The sequence below is a fragment of the Salvia hispanica genome, chromosome 1 (assembly GCF_029641045.1).
Source record: "Salvia hispanica isolate PSC_SH4W2 chromosome 1, Shi_PSC_v1, whole genome shotgun sequence".
NCBI classification, from domain to species: Eukaryota; Viridiplantae; Streptophyta; class Magnoliopsida; order Lamiales; family Lamiaceae; genus Salvia; species Salvia hispanica.
The window spans coordinates 30,765,024-30,775,917 of NC_142692.1; the positions used below are offsets into that span (position 1 = coordinate 30,765,024).

Sequence of the window (10,894 nt, forward strand, 5' to 3'; positions counted from 1 at the left end):
AAGAATAGAGCTAGCCACCTAGGTTCAATTTATCCCGAAAAATAATATTGAGTTGATTTAGGAAAATTGCACTATATAGAAGGAGTACTATAATTTTATAGAACACTTATAGAATTCATGGAAAATAATATCATAAGCCTAAACTTAATGATTTTTAATAAGACTTATTATCCCTAACAAAAATTATCAATCGATCGCGTTAATTTTTTTTCGCAGAGGGTAATACTTGATAGTAATATATTGCATACCTGTCAGCAACTACAATAAACGACATGGAAAACGACTCCTCCGAAAGAGTTGCTCGTACAGATATACTTCTATAGGCTTTTTGGATCTTCAAAGAGATGTATAATATCTGTGCCTCTGATATTCCTTAAAGATAATCACAAATGCCTAACAACATTCACCACAGTTGGTCAAAAATTAAATATAAACTGTTAAGTGAAAATAAAAAAGACTTCACGTCCTCACGTGATTGATGAAGACGACATTCCAAAAGACACTCGCAGTCAGCAGACATACAATTGAATTAAGTATATAATATTAAATACTGGTGTTTATGTATATACAAAGAGGGTTTTCGGTGTGTCTTCTCTCCTAATATCACTGTCTTCGCCGATTACAAACTCACAATCATTCACGTCTCTAAATATACCATATACTATCAAGGGAGGCGGTTTGCTTTGCACTTTGTTTTTACTTTCTCTCTCTCTCACACACACACTGATTCATCTATAAAAAAGGAAAACAGAAAAGAGAAAGTTTCTATTTCTCAACCACATAATTTGCATTCACCTCTCTAACTCTCTCAAGGGAGGAAAAGGGCCAGAGAGAGAGAGAGATGGTGGTGAATGAACGAATTTTCAGCTGTGTAACAAGTAAGTCTCCTTATTTTCTCTCAACGTCCACACCATGCATGCGCGCACACACACACTGCACGCACTGTCAAGGAGATAGTGTGTTTCTGTTTTTCTTTTAACATGTACACTCATTTCAGTTTATGATGTGCAGATGCTAATTTATGTTCATCTTCTAATCTCATTCTTGTTTATGAGAAGTATGCATGAATTTCAACTGTCTGAGTCAAACTTATTTGTTATTTTATCTTCCTACTTAAGCTCTTAAGAGAAGCAAATTTCATTTTCTAATAGATACAAAATCAAGGTTCTGCTACTATATTCTAAATTTAAGCTCTCCCGGGTAAAACAAATCTGGAACTTTTCATCCATGGTGTTTAAATGATGTATTCCATGTACTTCCAATACTGATGTGACATCTATATTAAAGAAAATGAGGATACAAACTCACCTTATTATGATGTTACTATAAACCTTTTCCCTGTTGGGATCTTTTCTGTTAAGAGAATATAAATGGAATATTACCATTATGATTCAGACTAGACTTTAAATCATTACATGACAGCAAATGAAATACAGGATTATGCTAATTTGCTATGTTTGTGACGATGATGACACATTATACACACACTTTTGTGATAAAGTATGGTCTAAACATATGAAAAAGAGAAGATGAAGATGTGTGTGGCGTAGCACAACTGAACTAAAATAGGGCTGCCTCTTTTTTGTCTTGTATAAGTTTCGTGTAATGTTTGATAAGATTTGTTTTACCAAGAAGAGAACATGTACAGAATTGGACAAGGGTTCTGTTCATAAACTAAAGATAGTCTAACTTATCATACTCAGATGGCAAGAACTGAGCCCACCTTTTGCTATTCTTGGATATATTTGTTCAATCAGACTCTTTAAGAAGTTGGGAGGTGAAAGTAGTAAAAAAAATAGCGAAATAAATAAATTGATGGGGTACTCTGAGGTGAGGTGACCTCATAAAAATCCAAGAAGTAAAACAGAAGTTTGGAGGCATCCTATATAATATAGGAAAGAAAGAGAGAGAAAACATGCTGATTCAGAGGAGTGAAAAAAAAAAACTGAGATAAAGTTATATTTTTCGGCACTTTCTGTAGATTCGATCATGAATTCAAATGTTGTTTTAAAAAATGGTTCAGGATCAAGTTGGGACTTTAGTCGATAGGAATCTGATTCAACTTCTATCTATAACAGGTTAAATAGTATATTAAAAAGCGTTGTTTACAGTTAGCAATTCATCATAATCAAGAAAAATCTAATAAGTAAAGCACAGAGAAGATGAAGCATCGAAAAGTAATTTGATATTGTTACAAGTACCTGTTTGAGTTTCATGTGTGGTTAACCTATATTCCGCTGACGATCCCCGACAGATTTAGCGCTTCTCCAATTTGAAGTAGCATGGCCAGAGATGATCTCCCCATGCCACTGGGAAGAAGCCAGTATAATCATGCAACTTGGATTCTTGGCGATTTTGTTGCTTTCCTGCATAAGAAATAATTTAGATTATTTCAGCAAAATAAGAAAGAATCCGAGAGATGTAGAAAAATACCCAACAGATGGAAAATATGGGCTGTCCTACAGAATCAGTATCATCTGTTCCATCTTAATGCTCATTACTCAAGTTGTGACGTTGCTGACATGGAAACACAGCCGGTGTGGATTAGAAGTTTCAATTCTTTCATCAAGGGTGATGCAAGTGATATCATGGACAATCACATTGATTTTCCTTTACAAGATACGAAGCAGGAAGCAACTCAAGTTTCCATGGATCATGAGATTCTGGTGGACATCTAGCTTTCTTTTATGTCTTGCTCATGCAATGATTGATGCTCATTTTCTGGTAATAAACCATGATCAGCTTGGGTTAGAAGAATATGATGATATGATCAGTCTTGCAGCTTCTTTCTGTCTTCTTATTCTATCCATCCGAGGTAAGGCAGCCGTAACTCTTAGCACAACAGAGGACGAGATTGTTGCTCCCCTTCTGAACGGGAAAAGAGATAAGAATTCAGAAGTGAAGAGAGACAATCCTTATGGAAAAGCCACCTTCATCCAGCTTGTCACCTTCTCTTGGCTTAACCCGCTGTTTGAGTTTGGATTCAAGAAGCCGCTTGACCAGGATGAAGTCCCGGATGTAGATACCAAGGATTCTGCAGCTTTTCTATCTCAGGACTTTGATCAATGCCTCAAGCACGTAAAGGAAAGAGATGGGAGTGATATACCATCTCTGTACAACGCAATGTACATTTTTGCAAGGAAGAAAGCAGCAATCAATGCAATTTTTGCCATCACTAGTGCAGGAGCATCTTATGTAGGACCTTACCTTATCAATTACTTTGTCGAATTCCTGAATGAGAAGAAATTTAGGAGTCTTGGAAGTGGATACCTACTTGTGTTAGGCTTCCTCGGGGCGAAACTGATTGAAACGATAGCACAGAGGCAGTGGATTTTCGGTGCTCGGCAGCTTGGGCTTCGCCTGAGAGCTGCTTTGATCTCTCAAATATACAAAAAGGGGCTCATCTTGTCAAGCCAGTCGCGTCAGAGCCGAAGCAGCGGGGAGATCATCAATTTCATGAGCGTTGATGTACAAAGGATCACGGACTTCATATGGTACTTGAATACAATATGGATGCTGCCAGTACAAATCTCCCTAGCAATCTTCATTCTCCATATGAATCTTGGAAATGGAGCTATAGTCGGGTTGGCTGCAACTCTGACGGTGATGGCGGGCAACATCCCATTGACAAGAATCCAGAAGCGATACCAAACGAAGATCATGGATGCCAAAGACAACCGCATGAAATCCACATCAGAAGTTCTTAGAAACATGAAGACTCTCAAACTGCAAGCATGGGACAGTCATTATCTTCTGAAGCTTGTTGACTTGAGAAAGATAGAGCATAACTGGCTATGGAAGTCACTTAGACTGTCTGCATTAACAGCGTTTATCTTCTGGGGTTCGCCAACTTTCATCTCGGTCATCACTTTTGGTGGATGTGTACTGATGGGAATTCCACTCACTGCTGGAAGAGTGTTGTCAGCTTTGGCTACGTTCAGAATGCTTCAAGATCCCATTTTCAATCTGCCTGATTTGCTCAATGTGATTGCTCAGGGAAAAGTATCTGTAGATAGAATTTCTTCATACCTGCAGGAAGATGAGATCAAGTCAGGTGCAGTTGAATTCGTTCCAAGTAACGAGACAGAGCATCATGTGGAGATTGATGGAGGAGTATTCAGCTGGGACATGGAACAAGGAGGGAATCCGACCCTCGATCATATACAGTTGAAGGTGAAAAAGGGAATGAAGGTGGCCATATGTGGCACCGTTGGATCAGGGAAATCAAGTTTGCTTGCATGCATACTCGGTGAGATGCACAAACTATCAGGGTCAGTGAAGATCAGCGGTGACAAGGCCTACGTCCCTCAGTCGCCATGGATATTGACAGGTGATATCAGAGAGAATATACTCTTTGGAAAGCCGTATGAGAGTGATAAGTACAACAGAACAATTGAAGCTTGTGCTCTGGAAAAGGATTTTGAGCTCTTTGCTGCTGGAGACCTGACAGAAATAGGTGAGAGAGGCATCAATATGAGCGGTGGCCAGAAGCAGAGAATACAGATTGCACGCGCTGTCTACCAGGATGCTGAAATCTATCTTCTTGATGATCCTTTTAGTGCCGTGGATGCTCACACTGGCTCACAACTCTTTAAGGTTTTTTCATGTTGAATAACAACGTTGATACTTTAACCATATCTTCTTCTCTCTTGATATTGAATCCAATGGCTACTTTACCTTTTCAGGATTGCTTGATGGGAATTCTCAAGGACAAAACTATACTTTATGTTACTCACCAAGTAGAATTCCTTCCTGCAGCTGACCTCATTCTGGTATGTCGTGAGAAGAAACATCTTCTTTTGCCGGTATTTTGTTCAAGTGAAGCATGAATAAGATCATTGTTGGCAATTGAAACTAAAAAAATAACATATAACTGTCCCATATCGGTGTCAATAAAAAACTGAAACTAGTATATAAGTCTCATGGGCCCCTCCTCCTATCACCAATTGGTTTTAGGATGGAACCCATGGATTTCTATCAATCAGCACTCGTTCTCTTCCAAGTATCTATATATGCAACTTCGGTGGAATTTTATATGATTACATGTGTCAGTTCTGAGATGATTAGTGCTAAATCACAAAACTTGTTTTGACAGGTGATGCAAAACGGGAAAATTGCACAAGCTGGGACGTTTGATGAATTATTGAAGCAAAATATTGGGTTCGAAGTTTTAGTTGGTGCTCACAGTGATGCTCTAGATTCAGTTATGACCATGGAGAGCTCAAGTAGAACCACAGAGTTTGCAGCAGTGGAGAATGAAATAGACGCAGATACCAACATAAATCAAGAATTTCCTCATACTAAGCAAGATTCAGAGCACAATCTAAGCATTGAAATAACAGAGAGAGAAGGCAGGTTGGTGCAGGATGAAGAGAGAGAGAAAGGAAGCATTGGGAGAGAAGTCTACATGGCTTACTTGACCACTGTGAAAGGCGGTGTATTAGTTCCGATCATCCTTCTTGCACAATCATCATTCCAAGTGTTACAGGTGCTCAGCAACTACTGGATGGCTTGGGCTTGTCCAACAGGAGACGACGAGCTAGTTGATGGAATGAACTTCATACTACTGGTTTACACACTTCTTTCTGTGGGAAGTGCATTCTGTGTGCTACTCCGTTCTTCTTTAGTCGCCATAGCAGGTCTGCGCACGGCAGAAAAGCTCTTTAGCAACATGCTGAACAGTGTTCTCCGCGCTCCAATGGCATTCTTTGACTCAACCCCTACAGGAAGAATCCTAAACCGAGTAAGCACATCCCAACTTTTGATAGAAAAAACACAAAAAAAAAACTTGATAATGCAGGCTCATGATAAAACTCACTACATTAACAGGTTTCCACAGACCAAAGCGTGTTGGACTTGGAAATGGCGAACAAGTTAGGTTGGTGTGCCTTCTCAATAATTCAGCTGCTTGGAACTATAGCTGTCATGTCACAAGTTGCGTGGGAAGTTTTCGTCATATTCATTCCAGTGACGGCTATCTGCATCTGGTACCAGGTATGCCTTGCAAAATGTCCATTTTGTTTATGTGTTTTCCAATCTGAAAACCTTTTTGCCTCTGATTTTCAGAGATATTACATACCAACAGCAAGAGAGCTAGCGCGTCTTGCAGGAATTGAAAGAGCTCCAATCCTTCATCATTTTGCAGAATCACTGACTGGAGCAGCAACCATCCGTGCTTTTGACCAGCAGGAGCGCTTCACTGGTGCTAACCTCTGCCTCATCGACAACCATTCAAGACCGTGGTTTCATAATGTATCTGCCATGGAATGGCTGTCTTTCAGACTAAACCAGTTGGCCAATTTCGTCTTTGCCTTTTCACTAGTCTTGCTAGTTACCCTCCCTGAAGGGGTCATTAACCCAAGTAAGCTAACTCATAAATCTGATCTTTATATCAAAGGGCAAATATAAAAGTCAACTTACCAACAACTTGTATTTGTACAGGCATTGCGGGACTTGCAGTCACCTATGGTATAAATTTGAATGTTCAACAAGCTTCAGTCATATGGAATATATGCAATGCAGAAAACAAAATGATATCGGTTGAGCGGATTCTTCAGTATTCAAACCTCACAAGTGAAGCCCCATTGGTTATAGAAGACAGCCGACCTCCATCAAACTGGCCGGATTTTGGAACTATTTGCTTCACGAATTTGCAGGTTAATTATTAAACTTAGCATTGTTTTCAGTATTCCATGTTTCTATTGCTTGTAAATAACAAAGTATACATTGATTATGTGGTTGTAGATACGCTATGCTGAGCATCTCCCATCTGTGTTGAAAAACATCACCTGTACTTTCCCTGGGAGAAAGAAAGTAGGGGTTGTGGGAAGGACGGGTAGTGGGAAATCGACCCTCATACAGGCCATCTTCCGTGTTGTGGAAGCAAGAGAAGGCAGCATTGTCATTGATGATGTCGACATATCTAAGATAGGCCTTCATGATCTCAGATCAAGGCTCAGTATCATTCCACAGGATCCAACCATGTTCGAAGGAACTATCCGAGGCAATCTTGACCCCTTAGAGCGACACTCGGACAACCAAATCTGGGAGGTACAATCGTATACTACAAAATGTGGCCAACATAAGGAAATACTTTCAGAAAATCATCAAATGATAAGATCCTTATTGGTTTCTCTGCAGGCGTTGGATAAATGCCAACTTGGAGATATAGTGCGTCAAAAGCCAGATAAGCTGGAAAGTTCAGGTTAGTATGTGGACACATTTCAGCATTCGTTTTTCACCATGAAAGCTTCTAAAACGCGTAGATTGTGGCATCAGTGGTGGAGAATGGAGAGAACTGGAGCGTTGGCCAGAGGCAGCTGTTCTGTCTCGGGAGAGCTCTGCTAAAGAAGAGCAGCATCCTCGTCCTAGATGAGGCGACTGCATCTGTCGACTCAGCAACTGATGGAGCCATACAGAAGATCATCAGTCAAGAATTCCAAGATAGGACAGTGGTCACAATAGCTCACAGAATCCACACAGTTATAGACAGTGATCTGGTCTTAGTGCTGAGTGATGGTAATTATCATACTGCCTAATTGTGCTTGATGAATATCTGCATCAGTCTCTAACAAGTCTAATGTTTCCATGAGCAGGGAGAATAGCAGAGTATGACTCGCCAGCTAAGTTACTGGAAAGAGAGAATTCATTCTTCTCCAAACTGATCAAGGAGTACTCCATGAGATCTCACGGTTTTAACGGCGTACCAAAGCTGCACCATTAACTTGTGATGCATACATAATATATTACTGGCGTCGCCATGAAACAACAAGGTTGCAGATTACAAATTCTGGATCAGCAGAAACGCCTAGAAATCCTACCATCACAAATCCATGGCACCAACTCATTAGCTCAAACATTCCACCAAGATGTAGTGAAGGAATAAAATGAATGATTCAGTATTCTGATTCACATCAATGAATGGAAGATATTGCAATCGAAGTTGCACCAAAGGATTCAAACTAAAAATTGCTCAAGTTTAGATATTGTATTGCAGTTGTTAAAATTTAAGTAGTGCGAGGAATAAATGAAAAATGAAATGATAGAAAAGCTTACGTAGGATAAAGAGTAGCAAACAATAGCGGCGGTGATTGCAGCAGCATCTTTATCCACCGTCAGATCGGAAGCCACGAGTGCGAGCAACGGTGCACCAGCTCCAGAGAAGGCGTCGGCGAGGTCTCTTCTGTCGATGTCGAAGCCTACTTGGATCGAGGCACGCATTTCCTCAATGTCACTCGTTTTCCGTGGTTTCAATTTGTTGATTATACAACGAAGAAGTAGAGTAATTTTAGGTTTGGATTGGCAACGAAGATTTGGAAGTAGTGTCTCTGCTGAATCAATTACTATGTGAATTGTTTTTATTTATGATATTCTTTTGCTATCGAAAATTTTATCAATTCGAATTAGTTAGCTAAAGCTTTTGCTATTCTAATCATGGAAGGACGCGAGTGTTTCATTAATACACACATCAGCGAAATGCGTCTCTCCCTTGAATACAGTCACACCTGCTTCTGCTTTTTTCATTGATATACTTTTAGTGGTGTTCGCCGGCTGGGAGTGAATGGTTATGGGGCGAAGGGCGTCGCGCTGAGTGGTTTTGGTGTTTTGTGAATGAGAGGGCAGAAGCGATTGGAGTGGTAGACACGCTATAGCCTCATGCATGTATAGTTAAAGATGCAAGTGCGTGTAAGAATTCAAACACGCGAATTGCTCTCGCGTCTTTCTCCTCTCTGGAATTTTTTTCCCGGGTACAAATGGCGGATACTTCCTCCCAGGAGGTAGTTTAATGGAAAAAAGCCCATGGGATGTCTGTTTTGTATCATTCCTCAGAACTTGTCAAACTACACCTATATATCTGCAGTTTAGGGTTTGTATTTTCATAAATAGCAATCATTCACGTAACCTAAAAATGATGATCATGATCGCCTTTGTGTCCAAGCAAACTTTGTAGCCTCTGGTGCCTCGTCTCGTCCTCTCTTGGAGTGTGGAGGCCGCGTATTCAGTTGGCGGATGTGATCTAAGGTATGCTGAGTAGCTTTATACTGGTAGTTCTTTTAATATCCTCATTTTTGTATTGAAGTTGGAAATGTACATGAAACAGCAAAAGAAGCTAGTACTCCCTATTTGTGTGTAATGTGGTGTGATAAATGGAGTGACTGTTACAACTGCAATGGAAGAGGTACATCTTTCTCTCATTCTGCATCACTATGTAATTTCTTGTTTCTTCGTTTAACAAATTGGTTCTCATTTCGTCGTCTGTAACTTTTTAAACATTTAAACAAAACAATCTTGTGGAGCTGCATCCTTGAACCCTTTGATTCATGAAGTAAGCTGTATAACCCCCCCACCGCAGTCATGAGTCTTGAATGCTCGGCCATGGGAGTTGTGTGTACTAAGCTAACTCATTAACCTTTCTCTATATCCCGAGCATATTGTTCATTGTGATTATTCGCTTCAAATCAGATTGAACTGGCAATGCTTCCAAAAAATGGTAAGGTGGAAAGCCTCTGATATGAGAAGCCAAATCTTGGGCTGTGATGTAATGAAAATGCTGTTGATAGGTGCAAGAGCTGTTGGGGCAGCGGTCTTGCTTACTGTGCGCAGTGTAGATACATAATGGGATTTCAGTTCATGAACATTGAACAAAGATGATGCCCATCCGCCCAAAGATAAATTAATAGCCCAAGGAATGACCACCAGAGTTCCCATACATTCTCTAACCTCATACAGATTCGGATAACAAAAATGGGATCAGCTGATACATGTTTTACATTTCTTATTTTGTTTTGTGTATAGATTAGATATGCATAATCAAGTCCACAAATGTAGTTTGTGTATACATCTTAAACTGCCTTTTTTAGGCATTGCAAAATGACAGGGCGCACTTTTTTGTTTCCATCATTGCCTTTGCATCCCTATAATTTGGCCAAGTATTATTTTTTGTTGTTTTTTCTTTATTCTTTAGTCCAACAATTTAATGTCAATTTGGAGATGGTGTTTAATTGTTTGATTCCTTTATGTATCCTATCCATTCACTTGTTTCTCAAAAGCTTGGCTGTTAGTACTACTTCCTCCCTTCTTTGTTCATTGAGACATTTTTTTTTTCATTACGAAGATTAAGTATAGTGTGTTGAGTGAATGTAGAATAAAGTAAAAGCAAAATAAAGTAAGAGAGATGAAAAAATAATAAAGTAAGAGAAATGATCACTTTTTGCTAAAAATAAAAATGACTCAATTATTTGGAACTTTCCAAAATAGAAAAAATGACTCAGTTAACATGGAAATGAAGAGAGTAATAAAGTACTCCCTCCGTCCAATTCAAGATGACGACATTCTTGAATGACACGAGATTTTGGAAAGTGTTGTTGGTGGAATAAAGTAGAGAGGAAAAAAGTAGTTGAATATTTTAATGAAGAGAGATGAAAGATGAGGTTATTTCCAAAATTGGAAAGTGACCATTTTGATTGAGACAAACAAAAAAGAAAAGTTGGTCATCTTGAATGGGACGGAGGGAGTAATTGCAAGAGTAGGAACAACCAAAGTGTTTGTGTAAGCTATGTTAGTATTAATATGACATTTTCCTAGTAATATTAGTTAAGAAAATTCACCATAAAGCTCATGATTATGTCTTTGCTTAAGTAAAAATCGTGGAAGTCATTTTTCCTTTTTAAAGTTGAGACAAATTTGGTGATTGATCGACGAAGTTGGTTAAACAATATAGGAGTATGTCACAAGCGACGAGCCTCGAGCCAAGACTTTAGGAAGTTTCTCTATATTTTAACAAACATTTAATAGTGGAATGATTAGGCCATAAATCCACCACAATACTTACTTTATTAGTGACTCTTCTTGTTACACCTTATATTTATTAATTTGGAGGATACGTGAACAATTG

At 39.2% G+C, this 10,894-nt stretch overlaps 1 protein-coding gene across 1 annotated transcript; it reads left to right on the forward strand.

The window, feature by feature from the left end:
* The first annotated feature begins 655 nt into the window (after window positions 1-655).
* On the forward strand, window positions 656-7,941 carry LOC125218681 (putative ABC transporter C family member 15). The gene is made up of 11 exons (XM_048120408.2): window positions 656-878; window positions 2,255-4,596; window positions 4,686-4,772; window positions 5,096-5,743; window positions 5,830-5,994; window positions 6,067-6,361; window positions 6,442-6,656; window positions 6,745-7,050; window positions 7,141-7,204; window positions 7,279-7,518; window positions 7,596-7,941. The coding sequence occupies exons 1-11, from the start codon at window positions 842-844 to the stop codon at window positions 7,721-7,723; spliced, it is 4,527 nt and encodes a 1,508-aa protein (XP_047976365.2). The 5' UTR covers window positions 656-841; the 3' UTR covers window positions 7,724-7,941.
* The last annotated feature ends 2,953 nt before the right edge of the window (window positions 7,942-10,894 follow it).